Raw genomic sequence first — 17,913 nt, forward strand, 5'->3', positions numbered from 1 at the left:
GAACTCCACTCATCCGAGTCCAAAGGCAGGCATTCCTTAGGAAATGCTACCAAAAGGACTAGTTTCAGGTTTAAGGTGTAGCACTAGTTTAAAGCAGTAGCCCTTACTAGATCCCTCAGATATTTTTATAAGCTTGAGTTATGGTCATGCCTGCTTTCCCCAGCGTCCACCCTTTGGCTGTTTGTGCTTTGCTCAATTTCTGCATCTAGCAGTGTGACATTTGCATGGAATTCTGATGTGGATCAGCACAACAGCACCTTAGTCAATTTGGTTCCTATAGGAGGGAGTAGCTAAATGGGAGGAATTAAAAAATATATTTATGAAGCTTGAAATTCTGTTTGTTTTAGCTGCCAAGTGAATTGTTTTGGAAAAGATTTCAGGTATTTCTTTAATAGAAAGAAGACAAAATGAAAATGTAGGGATAGTGTAGGGATTTACATATTCCAAGGGTTCTGGGATTCTTCATGGTTGCTAGAAGAAAATTATAGTCTATCTGTCCCAAGGGTCAAGGACTGGCCTTAAGGTCTGCGGGTTCTCCACATTCCAGAGCAACAGAGCCTTCGGGCTGTTTGTGTTGCCAACTTATGCCAGTTTGCCTACTGCCTTTGCCATCACTTTACCTTTAAAGACTTTTGAAGAGAGAAGCGTTGTTCTCTGCTCTGCCCTACTGGGTCTGAATCTCCTTTTACAAAAGCAGGAGCATCCTCTGGGAGGCCTACCACCCACATCGAGAATCAGTTCTGAAGTGTGTGCACCTTGGGGGCCAGATAAACTCTATAACACACTAAGAAGTCAGGCTCCAATCTGAAAGTTTCTGGCTTCGGTCTCAAACTATGACCTCAAATTTCTGCTGAGACATAACTCTCAAACTGAGAGTAAAGAAAACCAAATTATATGAGGATAGGCTACAAATAACACATGTGCTTTCTTCTTTGAGTCAGACCCCCAACAGGCTAGAGCTATGAAAACTTTGTCTGCCAGCTATCCAGATGTTGTTGTGTTCATAGAGACATGTAGTGCCGGAAAAAAATGCACAGAGAGATGGTAAAAAGAAGATGTCAAACTTGGAGGAAATTAATTTATTTCACGGGGGCAAGTCTCAGGTCCCTAGCTATGTTTTGTAGGCAAACATTTTTCTGTTAGAGATAGTGAAGGAAGCAGCAGTCACTGATGGAAGAGGTTCTTACACTCATTATACTCAACGTTTGAGGGTTATAAATGGCTAATCTAAATTTTTTTGACATCACTCCGATACTGCCATATTATCATCCACAGTACACTGAAGACTAGTACTGAAATCAATTTAAATACACTTTTTTTTTTTTTTTTTTTACTTTTTCCTGCAGTTCCTGTAGTCTAGTGCTTCCTAATATAGTGTAGGAGCCTCACTCAACAGGTCTGCTTTTCAGAATATGTCAATTTCTTTCTGTCTATCAGGTGGGAAGTCAATCCATTCTACTGCAGCACATTAAAACAGATCTACCCATACAACAACAGCAACAGGCTTCTGGATGTCATGGACATGGCTATTTTTGACTTTTTAATAGGTAAATTAAACAAAAGAATGATTGCACTTTGCTCTTCCCCTCTGCTTCCCTAGGTCCAACTTTCCATTGGAAACCAGGGCTGGATTTAAGATTACGCATGGGAGAGGGATCCCCTTGAAGACTGGAGATCAGGGGAGGGTGTTCTAGTATTTGGGTGCCTTTGAAATTTGGCATCCTAGGCCCAGGCCTGTGTTGCCTATACCTAAATCTGGTCATGGTGGAAATTGGAATTAGTCAGTCAAAGGATGCTATGAAGGGAGTAGGTTTTGCCAGTACTTTCCAGGATAGCAGTAACACCTCCTCAGTTAGGGCATGCTTGAAGATGAACCTGCAGCCATTCATCTGCCACAGAGTAATAACCAAGCCCTAGCACATGCAAAGAGCAGTGAGACCACCAGAAGCAGTGTGTAGGGAAAGTGTGTCAAACCCCCAAAATGTCGTCAATTGCCATTGGACATTCAATGCTTTTCAATGCTTTTCCCCCCACACTATATAGTTTTACATTAGGATAAAACAGTAACATAGTAATGACAGCAGATAAAGAGCAATGGTCCATCCAGTCTGCCCAACCATTTACTTATGATAGTAAATGCCACACCATACAGGTGCATTCTGTTGAGGGCAATAACTGCCACTCCATGCACGTTATGCCCATGCGTTCTGTTAAGGGTAGCAGCTGCCGCTCTGTGCAGGTTACGCCCATATGTCCTGTTGAGGGTACGTAACTGCTGTTCCATGCATGTTACTCTTATGCATTCTGTTTTGAGTAGTAACTGCTGCTCCATGCAGGTTACCCCTAAGCGTTCTGTTGAGGGTAGTAGTAGGCAGAGTTTTCATAAAGAAGTTTGTTTTGAAAGAGTCTCTTACCCATCTACGTAAAAGAAAGATGGCTTCCTCTCTTGTTTTTTTTTCATAGGGAACATGGACCGCCACCATTATGAAATGTTCACCAAGTTTGAGGAAGATGGGTTCCTCATCCACCTCGACAATGCCAGAGGGTAACACCGTCAACCAGCCTTTTTTTTTTTTTTTAAGTTGCAAGACTAGGAGGTTTTGAAGCAGGGAGTAATAAACATTGATTCCCTGTTCATGATCAATGGTGGTGGCTTCTCCATGCAAATATTGGCCAGTGTTCAACGTTCTGTCTGAGAGTTGCTCTCCTCTTTCAGAGCTGTAAATAAGGCAGAAGGAAAATGAGGAAGGATGTCATTTCTTCGGCTTTCCTTTTTTTCTGAGTGTTTTTCAGGGTTCCCAGCTTGGCATTATCACAATTCTGTCTGCTTTTAATTATTTCTAAGTCCTGAAATTTCCTTACTTCCTTTTTTCCCCAAATTCTGCTTTGTGTTGAGCTTCTTTTTGGCCTCAGTTACTCAAAGTTAAACTGTACATCTTCCCTCAAAGCCTTTCAGCTGCTTAACAATTGGTTCTGTTGCTTAATTCACCTATCACTCACCCAGCTTTAACCATACTTCTCCCTGAACATCATCACTGGCTTCCTGTTCTTCCTATAGACACTTTAAACTCTTTACTCTGACTTAACTCTGCAATTCCATATCTTTCTGAGCTAGGTTGTGGCAAAATTAGAGCAAGGTATTCTTTTCCTTTTCTGTATGATCCTTACATCTCTATGTAATATGTATTATAATAATTCATTTTTTCAAATTTTCCCACTTAGTTTGATTTAATTACATGCCCTACTTTATAGCCCAGAACCAGCCAAAACTTATATCAGCTAATTGCATAGTATAATGATAAATAATATCAATGTGCATTTAACAGATTGTACTCTTTCAAATTTGTAATTTGAGACAGAATAGGTCCAGAAATGTTTTACTTTATTAAAGGTATTTATATTAACTTCCCTACCTATAGAACATATACCCATCATCTTAATTCTATTTATTATATTTTGATATACTGTAATTTGATTGATAAAAATCAGAGCATTTTACAATAGTACCACAGGTAAAAGATACAATATAATAAAACTTAAAACAAAAGAATTACTACTCCAAGAATATACATAAGACATAATATTTCTTAAAATTATAAAACATTGGATACATGTCTTTAAGCAATAACACAACGGTTAGCATAAGAGATAATAAAACTTTATTCTTCATTATAAATCTGTCTAAATATCCATAACTTTAAGACTGTTTCAAAATTTCAAATAATTCTTCTCAATTCTGATTGAAAGAAGAAGAGTATTCCATAAATATGGAGCAGCATATGAAAAGGCTGATTGTAGAGTCTGTTCCAAGCCTATTTGACTAGCAGAAGGGATAATAAGTACTAGTTCCTGCTGTTTAGATGTTAAAACTTGAGAAGGTTTGTATGGAAGAAAAAGATTTGAAAGATATTGAGGCTGACCAGTGTGAAGAACCCTAAATACTATGGACAAAATTATAAACAATTCTAAAAATCAGAGGTAACCAATGAAGTCTATATAAATATAGGGGTAATAGAGTCTGTCTTTTTTGCACCAAAAAGAAATCTGATAGCAGTGTTTCTAAAAACTGAAGAGGCTTTAACAATTTTTCAGTGCACCCCAGGTATATAATGTTACAGTAATCTAAACAGCTTAAAATTAATGAATACACTAATGCCGCTAAGTTCTTCCCCTCCCCCCCTAATAAAATCTTACTTGCCAAAGAAACCAAAGGTAAAAGAAGCATGTTTTGACCACAGATGAAACATGCGCATTCCTGGTCAATTCACTATCTAGTCTTATTCTCAGGGTCTTAATTGAATCCTTAAGGCCTGATTTTCAAATGCATTTACATGCTGTATAACTGGGAATAACTGAGTTTTGCACATGCAAAATCACTTTACCTATGTAAGTGAGCTTTTGAAAATTGCTACAATATATGCCATTGAATTGTCCATAGGATTTACCAGTGTAAGTGTTCTTTACATACGTAAATGGCTTTTAAAAATTGCTACAATAGTATATTACATTTATGTAAGTCCTTTGAAAATTCACTTGTTAGGTTGGATTAGGATATAAGCCAATTTAGGACAAACATTAATTGGTTGATTCAACCGACTAACCCAAAGGGCTTCTGTTTCAGCCTATGTTCTTCTAACCAGTCATCTATAAGCAGCAAGATACTGATTTAAAGAAAACTAGTTATCTGGTATACCTGGTTCTGCATATGCCACAAGCTGAATATCTGTATAAATATAGGGGGCTAAAACCATGATCTTGAATAAGGATGATCAATGAGACTAGGCATACATTAAAAAGAACTGGACCCAAAATGGAACCTTGAAGAACACCAATGAACAATGGCATAGAATCAGAGTTGGTATGATTCCAGACTATTCTGAAGGTATGGCTAGTTAAGAAGAAATAAAACCATGTCCCTGCAATCAAGATCAAATAACCACCAAAGTTAAATATGATGATTAATAGAATCAAATGCTGCACTTAGATCTAGTGAAATAATCAAAGCATCCTTTTCAGAACTGGCCATGTTTCTAGCTTTATTTAATAAGACAGTAAGAGAAATCTCACCACTGAAATCAGTCTTAAACCCAGCTTGCTGTGGGGTGAAGGGCATTTATTTTGCTCAAAAATCATTTATTTGGTTTAAAAAAAAACAAACAACTTCCTCTAAGAATTTGAAAATGAAAGACAAATTAGAAATTAACCTATAATTGTCAGGCACTGTCAGGTCAAGTTTACTTCCTTTAAGAATAAGCCGAACCAGGGTCTTAAAAACTGATGGTACTTATTGATGTCAAATATGGAAAAAGTCCTACTTCTGGCAATTTCATCAATTTGGGCAGTAGTATATCCAAAGAAGATTGAGAGGAATCCATTAGATGAAGTACTTTTAGTACATCAACCTCTGACATTGTATGAAATGAAGCAAATTTACTTCTTCTAATCAGCGTACTGCTATCCTGTGCTTCCCAGAATTCTAAAAGATCAGGAGATAATTCTTCTTGTGGGACTTTTGTATGAAATTCTTTTGTATCTTTCCAATTTTTTCATTGAAATACTTTGCTGTTAGGTTATGCTTGACTACGGCATCCTGTAAACTTCTATTTTCATAACGTTCTGCTATTTTTTTGTAAAGCTGGTACAGCCAATTTCTGGCCTGTTTGCTAGGGGTGGGTAGACATTAATCAATCTTTTTGGTTTATATTAAAATTTGGAACAGCAACTAAAAACTTTTTGATTGAAAAGATTAGAGATGATGATGTTGACAGAGAGGAAGGGTTTTCTGTTTTCCCTACTAACTTTCAGTATGTATTCTTCTGGAAATTTAACTTGCCGTAGTTTGATTTATTTTGCTGGTTTTCCAGATTTGGGAAGCATTCACATGATGAAATATCCATCCTGGCTCCACTTTATCAGTGCTGCATGTAAGTTTTACCCGATGATCCTTTAAGGGTACATAATGGTGGCTATAAAGTGGGAAAAGCTTCCTACACAGACTTTCTAAAAATGAATGGGCATCATGACACATTTTTCTGATGTATTCAAATGCTTGAGTTTGCATCCAGGCTCATGGTTTGCCCAAGCTTTGCTGCAGAGAGGAGAGTCTGACAATGGTTTATTGATCATTAATGAACATATAAAGGGGCTGCTTTAGTCAGGTGGTCTTGAACATAGAATTAGGAGGTAGTCACAAATCAGCAGTATATAATACTTCTTTTTATAAAATAGTGATGATTTGCAACTTTATCATAGCAATATTATGCATAGGTTGTTATTTTTTGTTGTTTTTTTTAATGCCCAGGAAACTGATGCTCCTATATAGAGGTGCTCAGAAACACAAATCTACAGTCAGTCTAGAGCAGTGGTATTCACTTCCAGTCCTTGACTACCACATTCAGGTTGGGTTTTCAAAATATGCTTAATGAACATGCATGAGAGAGAGTTGCATGCACACTACTTCAATTATATTGTATGCCTATTCATTAAGGATATCCTGAAAATATGTTTGCAGCCCTCAAGGATTAGAAATGAATACTGCTGCTCTAGAGCAAGGATGGCCAACTCCAGTCCTCAAGAGCCATAAACAGGCCAGGTTTTTCAGGGTATCTACCATGAATATTCATGAGACAGATTTGCATACAGTGAGGACATTGCATGCAAATCTCTCAAATACATATTCATTGTGGATAGCCTGAAACCCAGATCTGTTTCTAGCTGTTGAGGACTGGAGTTGCCCACTTCTACTTTAGAATGACTTTCTTGGAAACAAAGGGGGTCATTTACCTAGCCATGGTATTTTACTGCAGGAGGGGACAAATACTGTGGGCCGCTGTAAAACACTGTGGGTGTATAGCGTTGACATGGCATTTTTCCCCTCTGTGGTAAAATACTATGGCAGCTTCCCGCAGTATTCTGCAAGAAAAAAATATTGCAAGGAAACAGGGAAAATACACGCTTCAGCAGCTCCTTTGCCTAGGACTGTCATCAGGACCACCAGCAGCCCAAAAGTAACCCCATGTGCCACCCCCCCCCCCCCCCCCCAAAGGTCTGGCAAAACCTCTGCCACCTGTCAAGGCCACCCAGCAGGGGAGAAAGGTAAAATATAGGATACAAAAAGTTACATCTCAGTGCCCCATCCCTGAAAACAAAATTCCCCTGATCAGTCCACCCCGATCCAAACCCCCCTTCTCTCCCAGCCTAGCCCACACTCTGGAAACCCCTCCCCCCACCCCCTATCTTAGAATAGATCCCTGGTGGTCTAGTGGTGTGTTTGCTAGTCTAGTGGGATCTAGAGCTCTTCCTAGCCTCCAGGACAGCTGCCCCTATCACGTGATGGGGAAAGGCTGATCAGCACCATTTTGGAAAATGGCGGTGACCGGGCCGCTGTCTAGGGGGACTACCAAGGACCTATTCTATGATATGGGGCAAGGATGTCTGAAGAGTAGGCAGGTTTGGATCGGGGAGGAATTTATTTTTTTTATAAAGGGTGTCACTGCATACTTTTATATTCTATTTTCTGTTGGGCTGCCTCGACAAGGGGAATGGGGTAGGCAGGGATCTAGCCACACCCCTAGAGGGAGGGATTTTATTTATTTATTTATTTATTTAGGCATGTTTATATAACGAACATTGTATGTACTTCATGTCAGTTTATATCAAAATTTGGGGATAAGCCTTTAATATTTATCCCTAAAAAATAAATATATGAATAAACCCTATAAAATTATTAAGAATCCTGATACTATTAAGAATTCTGATACTATGGATTTTGGATGGAGGGAACCTCTTTCAGGCTGCTGTTGGCCATTTAAATTTAAGTGCAAGAGCATTGAGACATGAATGTCTTACTGGCTAAATGCCCTTCTACGCATTTATAAACCAGTAAGATGCTTACATTCTTCTCAATTGAATCTGCTAGAAGTTCCTTCTGTTCAACAAGCTCACTTATATAGTACTCGTGAGACCTCTTTTTCCATTGCTGCACCAACACAATGGAATCTCATTCCATTTGAGCTCAGGTCTTTGGATGATGCAAAAAAGTTCAGACAGTCATTGAAAGAGCACCTTCTCCAGCGTACATACAACATATTCTAGAGTGCTGCCAGCAGAAGAAATTCCTTTACAGATGTGAGGATTCTGTTACATACTTTGGGTGATTGATTATTCATTTTATTTACATGAGATTGTCTATTTCTGTTTCTGTGAAACATATGCAATTCGTGTGTTATTGTATTTGTTATTTTTATGTTTTTATTATGTATGTTAATGTTGTAAATCGCCTAGGCCTCCCTGTGGTAGGCGACCAATAAATTTTAATAAATGAAAAAATGAAATGAAATGAAATTAACATCCTGATGCTCCAGGGAAAGGTTAACTACAATTCCTGGGGCCTGATTTTAAAAAGCATTTGCATGCATAAAACTGGGTTTTATTCGAATAAATGCACTTTACTCAAATAAGTGGACTTTTGAAAATTGCTACAATATATGCCATTGAATTGTCCATAGGGTTTACTTCTGTAAGTGCACTTTGTGTGAGTAAATGGCTTATGAAAATTGCTACGATAGTATGCCACATTTATGCATGTAACTCCTTTGAAAATTACCTCCCTGGTTTGTAGCTACCTTTTCAGGAAATAATGTGGTTTGCATTATTTGAAGTAGGACATGTTATTTTATTAGCATAAAATTAGGTATGGATGAACTGCTTTGCATGCATTGAGAAATTACTACTTACCTGTTAATTTCCTTTTCTTTAGTATAGGCAGGTAGATCCAGAACAAGTAGGTTATGAACCTCTACCAGCAGATGGAGATGAAGCAAAGTTGACATCACAGTATGTATACCCCTGCAGTGACATCAGCCCACCAGTATTATTCTGCAAAAACCAACTGTGGACAGACTAACAAAACTCGATTAACAACAGATAATCATTCCAGCACTCAGCCAACAGGAAATATTTAGCTCAGATAAAGAATGTATGTACCCTAGTCTAGGGACTGGATTAACACTTTCCAGTAACCCCTGGAAACATGAAGACATGCAAGAGAACAAAAACACAACCCGCCGGCAGCCAAGAGCGGGAAGGTGGATCCACCTGACTAAAGAAAAGGAAATTATCAGGTAAGTAGTAATTACTTATTTCTTAATGTTTAGACAGGTGGATCCAGAACAAGTGGGATGTACCAAAGCTACTCCCAAACATGACGAGAAGCTGCCCGAGGTCCAGTCAAAACTGCACGTGCAAAGGCTGCATCCTCCCGGGCCTGCACATCCAGACGATTACACCTGGAAAAGGTATATAAGGAGACAAATGTCGATGGGAGACAACAATCTAACTTCCACCCATGACACTGCCTGATCCCTAGTGGAATGAGCTCTAATCTGGCTAGGCAATAGCTGCTCAGCATCACATATGCGGCTGTGACTACCTCCTTAATCCAGTAAGCTACTGTTGCTCGCGAAGCCAGCTCACCCTGTTTACTTCTACTGTGGAGGACAAACAGGCGATCCTTCTTCTGGAAAGGTTTAGAAACCTCCAGATAGCTCACGATATGTCTCTTGACATCCAAGGGTCACAACAGGCAATATTCCTCTGCATCTCTCTCCCTATCCAGAGATGGCAGGGAAATTAACTGATTCAAGTGAAAATCCGAGACCACTTTTGGCAAAAAGGAAGGAACATTACACAGCTGTATCGACCCCGGAATCACTTGAAGGAATGGCTCCCAGCAAGACAAGGTCTGCAGCTCAGATATTCTTCACACAGAACAAATTGCCACAAGAAACACCGATTTCAAAGTCAATAACCGCAAGGAAAGGTCTTGTATCGATCGAAAGGTAGGGCCCACTTGAAATCCAAAACCAGATTAAGACTCTACTAGGGCACCCGTAACCAAAAGGAAGGATGAAGATGTTTCACTCCTTTCAAGGGACAGGCCTTATCTCGATGAGCCGATAAGGATCCACCATCCACCTGACCCCTTGAAACAGGCAAGAGCCGCTACCTGTACCTTCAAGGAATTAAGGGCCAACCCTTTATTCAATCCATCCTGCAAACATTTCAAAATGAGCAGGATCTTAACTGAACAAAGAAGAACCCTTAGTTTTTGGGTACTTGCCAGGTTCTTATGGTCTGGATTGGCCACTGTTGGAAACAGGATGCTGGGCTTGATGGACCCTTGGTCTGACCCAGTATGGCATTTTCTTATGTTCTTATGTTCTTAACCCCCTTGATCTTCACACCAAGCCTCAAATACTTGCCAAACCCACACATAGGCTAAAGAAGTGAAGAACTTTCTTGCCCACAGCAAGGTGGCAATCACCACAGTAGAATATCAAGCTTCAGCAAGCAAGGGCCATACCGCAAGACAAAATTGAGTTGGATCTTCGTGAAGAACAGGCCCCTGCAGCAGCAGATTCCTGTGCACTGGAAGCCAGGGGGGACGGGGTGGGGGTGGGGGGGGGGTTAGCAGGAGCCTTCGCAGATCTGCATACAATGATCTCCTGGGACAATCTGGTGCCACCAGAAGCACCATCCCACTGTGACCTTCGATCTTCCATACCATTCTTCCCAACATGGGCTATGGGGGGGAGACATACAGCAAGCTTGCCCTCAAGCCACTTCTGCACGAAGGCATTGATTCCCAAGGACTTGGGATCTCTCTTGCGACTGAAGAAATGAGGAACCTCTGCAATGTGAGAAGTTGCTAGTAAGTCCAGAAACTGAAGGCCCCAGAAATCCACTATCAGCTGAGATGCCTCGTTTAACAATTCCCATTCTCCTGGATCCAAACTCTGTCTACTAAGAAAGTCTGCTCTTATATTGTCTTTTCCTGCAGTTTACAAGGCTGAGATCTCCTGAAGATGCACTTCCGCCCATTACATAAGCTGGGCTATTTCCTGCAGTACTTGCTGGCTTTTGGTTCCTCCCTTCCGATTGATGAAAGCCACTGTCGTTGCATTGTCCGACAGTATTCAAACCACTCGACCCTACAATCAGTCACTGAACTGCAAGCATGCCAACCGGACTGCACGGACCTCCAGCCGATTGATACTGCAGAAAGATTCTTCTGGACTCTAGCGCCCTTGCACTGTCAGTTCCTGACAGAGAGTCCACCAATTCTGGAGGCTCGCATCTGAAGTGAGTACCAGCAAGTCCAGTAGGCTTAAGGAAACCCCTTTTCTCAGATGATCCGCTTGTAACCAGCACTGCAGGTAAGTGCAGACCTCCATCAACAGGTGAAACTGAATCAAATAGTCCTGAGACTTAGGGCTCCAACAAGACAGCAGGGAGCACTGAAGAGGATGCATATGCACCTTTGCCCATGGCACCACTTCCAGGCTCACCGCCATCAATCCAAGTACCTATAGATAGGACCACACTGGCAGGCATATTGTGTTCAACAGACACACCCGTGCCATTAACTTCTGAATATGTCCCTCCAGCAGAAAACACTGCCCTGCTTTGGGTCAAACCAAACACCAAGATACTCCAGTGACTGAGATGGCTGAAGACTGCTCTTGGTCAGGTTCACCATCCAACCAAGCTCCTGCAACAAGGAGATCATCTTGTGTGACACCAGGAGACTCTTTTCCAAAGTATTGGCCTGAATCAGCCAGTCATCCAAGTATGGATGTACTACAATCCCATCTTCTCAACTCTGCCATCATCATAACCTTGGAAAAAGTTCTGGGTGCAGTGGCCAGACCAAAAGGCAGTGCTCAAAATTGATAATGACACCCCAAATCTGCGAATCGCAGAAAAAGTTGGTGCTCTAGCCAGATGGAAATATGCAGTTATGCCTCTGACAGATCAAAGGATGTCAGAAATTCCCCCAACTGCACGGCCATTGTCACTGAGTGCAAGGTTTCCATTCAAAAATGACGGTTGACCCCACAAATGACACTTGACCCCCTTTGAGATCCAGGATGGGATGAAAAGAGCCCTCCTTTTTGGGCATAACAAAATAGATGGAATATCAGCCCATATTTTCTTGAGACGTGACCACTGGAATCACAGCCCTCAGATTGAGGAGCCTTGACAATGTACACTCCACTCCCTGCTTCTTCAGTGAAGAGTGGCAGGGAGACACCATGAACACGTCCCAAGGAACACTGCAAAACTCCAGTGCATATCCATCCCATATCACCTCCAGGACCACTGGACTAACATGATTTCGACCCACTTCTGGTAAAAGAGAGAGGCAATCCCCTATGTCCTGTTCCTGGGAGTGGGTCAGCACACCTTCCATGGGAGTCTCAGGATTTCCGCTACACGAGCCTGCACCCCGTCTGGGACGAAAAGACGGAGGCCTACCGAAAGGCTGAATCCTCTAAAAGGACGCTCCTCTGTAAAGTTGAAAATGCTTGGATCCCCTAGCATGACTTCTCATGCTAAAGGAGCTTGGCGTCTGCTTCTTATCCTCTAGTAACCAAGGAACTGGGACTCGCACCACTTATTGGCCATTTTCTCCAACTCGCTCCTAAACAAGATCGAGCCTTTAAAGGGCAACTTTGTAAGGTTAGATTTGGAGGTCACATTAGCCAACCAATTTTTCAGCCATAACAGACACCTGGCCACTATTACCAAAGCCACTTCTCTGGCTGAGGTGCAGACCAAATCACAGCCCGCATCCCACATCTGCCAAAAAGGCAGCTGCTGGCTCCATTACTGCTCTGGAATTCACACCAGATTCATTGACCACCTGAGAGAGAAGAAAACAGAAGTGAGTCACCAGGGAACAACAAGAAGCTATCTGCAAAGTCATAGCCACTGCTTCAAATGCCTGCTTAAGGATGGCCTCAATCCTCCTATCAAATTCATCCTTCAAGGCTGCTCATCCCTCTACAGGGTTAGTCGTCCACTTGGTGATGGCACACACAAGCGCATCCACTTGTGGAAAATGTAACTGCTCTCTTGCAGCTGGATCCAGGGGGGTTAGTCCTTCCAAGACTTGTCCCCCTATGAAATTAGCTTCCGGGGCGCCTCACTCAAGATCAATCAATTCTTGAATGGCCTTCATAACAAGGAAAAAACAAGAGGCTTTACACAAAGAAATCAAAATGGGATCTTTCTTTGGCTCAGACATGGATTCAGCCCAGGGACTCCCAGTATCTTCAATGTCTGGGACATCAGAGCTGTTAACGTATCTCTATGAAAGAACCAAAAACAGTCCTATATAGTTCCAATCCCAGAGGAATTTCCCCATCTTCCAGGGAGTAAGGATTGGCTTCAGCATCCATGCCATCCGGGTCCCTATCTGGAAGACCAGTCGCTGATCTAGGTGTACTTCAACACTTAACTGCAGCACCAGGCATGCGGGAGGTCACCACCTGCATCTCTGATCTGGCAAGATTGGTCAGGGCCAAGGTCTACACCTGAAGAAAGGACTGCAATCCTTGAAAATATTCCACCCAAGAAAAGGCAGAAGGATCCATGCGAAAACCAGGAGGCACCTGTCCTGTGCCCACTGAATTACCTTCCCCCACTGACAAACAAGTTAAGGGAGTTCCAAAGTCAGGCACCCCTTCTGACACATCTTTACCCAGGCCCACATCCCAGGTTGGGAAGAATCAAGCTTAGTAAAATCAGATGAAGGCAATTCTCCCTGAGCCTCCAAGCAGCGCTGGCACAAGTTAGAGGGAATGCCTGAACATGACAAGCAGCACAGAGGGTAAGGCGCTTAGGTTTTTTAACTATAGCTGCCATCAGTCTGTCAGTATGCTTAACAGGTGACTGAAAGTCCAGCTGTACTCGTGTTGCAAAAAATAGGCATCCAAAATTTAGGTGTCCAAAATTTAAGCATACAGCCTTGTGCCTCGATGAATGCCCAAAAACTGAGCATCCTCAAAGCTGCTCAGATTGTGTGTACAGATAAGCGCACCTCAATTAGATGCCACTACAAACTGGATGCCCAAGCAGGCATCCAACTAAGCATCCAAAAACTGGACACACAACTGGATGCACATCAGGATGCACTCGCATGAATCGACGATCCTGAAGAGGGCAGCCTAATGCGCAGGAAAAAACGTGCAAAAAGGCTGCCGAAGCCTACCACGTGGCACACAGTGATAAACTTAAAATCGGGGCCTAGCCCAAAAAGGCTGCTCAATCCACCAGGCTGCCCACGTCCCTTAAACTCCCTCAGAGGCGGGAACGAATGTTGGATCGGCCCGCCAAGCACAGAGACCGGAGGAAGGAGGAATCCCTACAAACAAGCCTCCTTGTTCTCTCTCTCTTTTTTCTTTTTGCTTTTACCGAGTTCAACCTATCCTGGCTGAGTACAGAGTCGGTCTACAGCTGTGGGGGGAGATGCATATACCGTCACCACTGCACTCAGCTTCCTGTACCCGCTTGCCTTTCATCTGTCTTTTACAGCTAAGTCCATGCTGGCTGAAAACCAACTACCGGTCCAAGGCACTTATCTGAGGAAAAATATGGTATATATCACCTCAGGAATTCTCAACTGAGGAAGGGACCATATGGTATCACCAAAGGAGAGCAGGGTGATTTAATTTTCTTCTTTTCTTCTTCTGAAAACTTTAAGCAATCCCCAGTAGGGAGATACATGTCCACCATCTGCTGGAGACGGAGAATACTGGCGAGCTGATGTCACTGCAGAGGTATTTCCCAAGAACTGGTCTTCCTGTCACTGGCTCATAACTGATACAGTAGTGAATGGGAACTCCATAAACACTCACATAGCTTATTCTGGGTCTCTTATTCCACTGCATTCAGGGATTTATGTTAAGAAAAAAGGCCTGCAGTAAATCCCCTCTCTCCCAGCCTGAATGCTTTAGGATGGGATTTTTAAACCATGGGCTAGAGCAGTAGTATAGCTGTGAGTGGGCCATGGCCCACAAAATCAGAAGAGGTCTGTTGGAACAATGCCGTTGCGGGATCCCATCCCCGCGACGACAAAGAGAAGGGCCCCGGAAGAAGCAAGGCCATCATTAGATCTCATCCCTGCAACAGCAAAGAGGACGGCCTTGGAAAAAACAAGGCCACTGTGGGATCCCATCCCTGTTATGGTGAAGGAGAAGGCTGGACCAACAAGGCCATTGCAGGATACCATCCCTCAGCAGCAGAAGTAGGGCTTTGGCTGTGCTTAATGAAAAGGCCCTGCATGTGTGTAGATGAGAATAGGAGCTTGAATATATGTGTATGGGTGAGAATGGGAGCCTGGGAGGTGGAGAGTGAAGGCTTGTGTATTTGTATGATAGAGCATGTAGAGTGAGAGCTTATGTGTGTGTGTGTGTGTGTGTGTGCGTGCGTGCGTGCGTGTGTGTGTTTGTATAAAGAATGTGAGCTTGTGGGGGGGAGATCATATGAGAGTGAGAACTTAATGTGAAGGAGGAAGAGAAGAAGACAATAGAGGAGAAGAGAGACACTGAAAAGGAATTAGGAAATGAGCACCATGGGAAAAGAGAGACCAGGACCAACTGATTAGAAAAACACAAAGATCAGAGAACAAATGTAAAAATAAAATATATTTTGAGATTTTAGCAATTTGAATATGCCATCTTTGGGAATGTGCATATCTTATATTTTTGTATTTTGCTTTCTTCAGTATTCCACTGTTCAGAGTCCAGTTTCTCAGGCTATTTTGGTTTTGTTTGCGTGTTTCTATTTCTAATTTGTAGTCTCTTATTTGTATATTAGGTAAGGGTCAGTCTCTGTTTTACGTGTGTGTGACTGAAGTGCAGTATTTCTGCTAGCGTGTAGTTTCTCTATAGCAGTACAGCTTGTTCTGTTACTCCAGTAGGTGATATATTAATATTCTAGGGCCTGGTGCAATATTTGCATTGCTGCTTTTTCATAAGGTTGCTGTTATTTGAGTCCTGAGAGTGATTGCTGTGACTGTATGGTATGACAAGGTTCTAGTTGTCTCTTTCTTTGCAGGAGTTTGTTACTTCACAAAATAGCAGTGGAAGGATATATTTTGCTGAGGTGATACCAGAATTTGAATATTTTTTTATGGTGGTTGTAATATGAATTGTCCTAGCTCTGCTCTGTACCTGGTCTGATGATTAATGATATTTTATTGCCGTTATGATGATTTCTGGCTTTCTGCAAAGAGGATACATGAAAGAATACATTGATTTTTGTTTTATTACATGATTGATTGGATCTGTTTGCTTCTTTTCTTTGTTTTTTACATGATATACTTATGCATTAATATACTGCAATGAATATAAAATAAATGAGTACAGATTAATAAGGAATTTTTAATGCTGGCAAGTGCTTGAAATAATTGAGGTAAAATGTTTTAAAGTTTCACACATGATATATAATGGCTGTTGCAAACTACTTAGAAAGCCATTGTAAGGTGCAGGATATGGTATTATTTAATCAATAAGAATGCAATCCTGCATGCCTACAGCTCACCCAAAAAATCAGTTCTGGCTCGCCACTGGGTTTGAAGATAACATCTCAGTGCTTAAGGGACCTGTAAGAGTCCCTACAATTTAATATTTCAATAACAAGAGGACGTTTTTCTCAGCATTTCTAACGCCTCAGCATAAAAATTAAATCTGAGAATTCAGTTTAAATTCTGTGCCCAAGGCAAGAAGACAAACACCAGCTTTAAAAACCTAGAAAAGGTTTTCATTTGGTTAATTGGACACATCTTTGGGCATTTGGTATAGCTAGTAAATTAGATTTGAATCTTAATCTTAAACATAAATTGACAGGTAAAAGTCATACTTTAAAAAAAAAAAAAAGAAGAAGAGTTGGAGTTTTCTTTATCCCAAACAAGCTGGGCAGACTGGATGGGCCATTTGGACTTCTTCTGCCGTCATTTCTATGTTTCATTTCATTTCTATGTTTCTCTTGGCAACTTGTTCCAAGATACTCCTTTTGTACTTATATAATCATGCATCAGATGTTAATTCTACTGTCTGCCATTTAGCATAGTACTGCAACATTTCCCAAAAAACACTGGTAAGCCGTAAACCTTAGTTTAAGAATCTTTCCCAAAGAAAATATTCATCCTTAATCATCACTTTTTTACAGGATAAGGAAGACAACATTAGAACGACTGCAACTCTTGGCCTTACCAGACTATAGACTCAGTGATGTCATGAGGGAGTCTCTCCTTAAGGACCGTCTGGCGCCCATCCTGACAGAGCCCCATCTTTTGGCTTTGGATAGACGATTGCAGAAAGTGCTCAACACAGTGAAAAGATGCATAGAAATAAATGGAGATAAGCAAGTTGTGGTCCACAACAGTTTCAAAGAACCTGAGTTACCCCTGGCTAATAGAAAGTCTGGAGCAAGCTAGGGTCTGCTATTTAGAATTGCTGAGTTGGAATTTGTAATCTTTACAAACCTTACCAGGCTGGTCTGGTAATAACACTGCGAGGGAACAAACCACCAAACTGTACTGAAGCTAGTCACACAAATTATAGAACCATCTGCACTGAGCCAGCTTCACCTCTGAAGATTCTTGGAATGCTTTTGAAGACTACTCCCGAGTCTTCCATGATGAACACTGGAATTAGAAATGAAAAGTCAAGGCTAGAATAAAAGATAGAAAACAGAGTCAAAAAAAAAAAAAAAGATTAAAATAATCTTCTGTGTTTATCAGCCTCAAGAAAATCCAGCAAGTGGAATTTCATTATTTGATCCCTAATTCTCAATATGCCATCTTTACAGACAGGTCTTCCACTTGTTCATTTGCACTTATGATTAAAATGCAAACTTGTATAACATAATTATCTACTTTAAATGTTTTCTTTTACAAATAAGTTGTTAAAAGTTTGAGCTCGCCTCTCAGCAGATAGTGTCACCAAGATGGAATTCTGTTGGTTCCTATTTGTCCAGCAGTAATGGAAAAGGTTTCCCAAAGAAATTGTATATTTGAAAAATTACTGTCATAAGGTCTTATTCATTAAAGATTTGATTTATTAT

At 41.3% G+C, this 17,913-nt stretch overlaps 1 protein-coding gene across 1 annotated transcript in view; it reads left to right on the forward strand.

Annotated features, from left to right (window-relative positions):
* The window catches only part of FAM20A (FAM20A golgi associated secretory pathway pseudokinase), a 79,258-nt gene extending 61,632 nt beyond the window's left edge, over window positions 1–17,626 (forward strand). The window contains exons 8-11 of the mRNA XM_029599293.1: window positions 1,438–1,547; window positions 2,464–2,545; window positions 5,865–5,924; window positions 17,017–17,626. Of these exons, the coding sequence (XP_029455153.1) occupies window positions 1,438–1,547; window positions 2,464–2,545; window positions 5,865–5,924; window positions 17,017–17,284 (520 nt within the window). The 3' untranslated portion in view covers window positions 17,285–17,626. The remainder of the gene's footprint in view (window positions 1–1,437; window positions 1,548–2,463; window positions 2,546–5,864; window positions 5,925–17,016) is intronic.
* Window positions 17,627–17,913: the final 287 nt, after the last annotated feature.

This window comes from Rhinatrema bivittatum, chromosome 4, assembly GCF_901001135.1.
Source record: "Rhinatrema bivittatum chromosome 4, aRhiBiv1.1, whole genome shotgun sequence".
NCBI lineage: Eukaryota > Metazoa > Chordata > Amphibia > Gymnophiona > Rhinatrematidae > Rhinatrema > Rhinatrema bivittatum.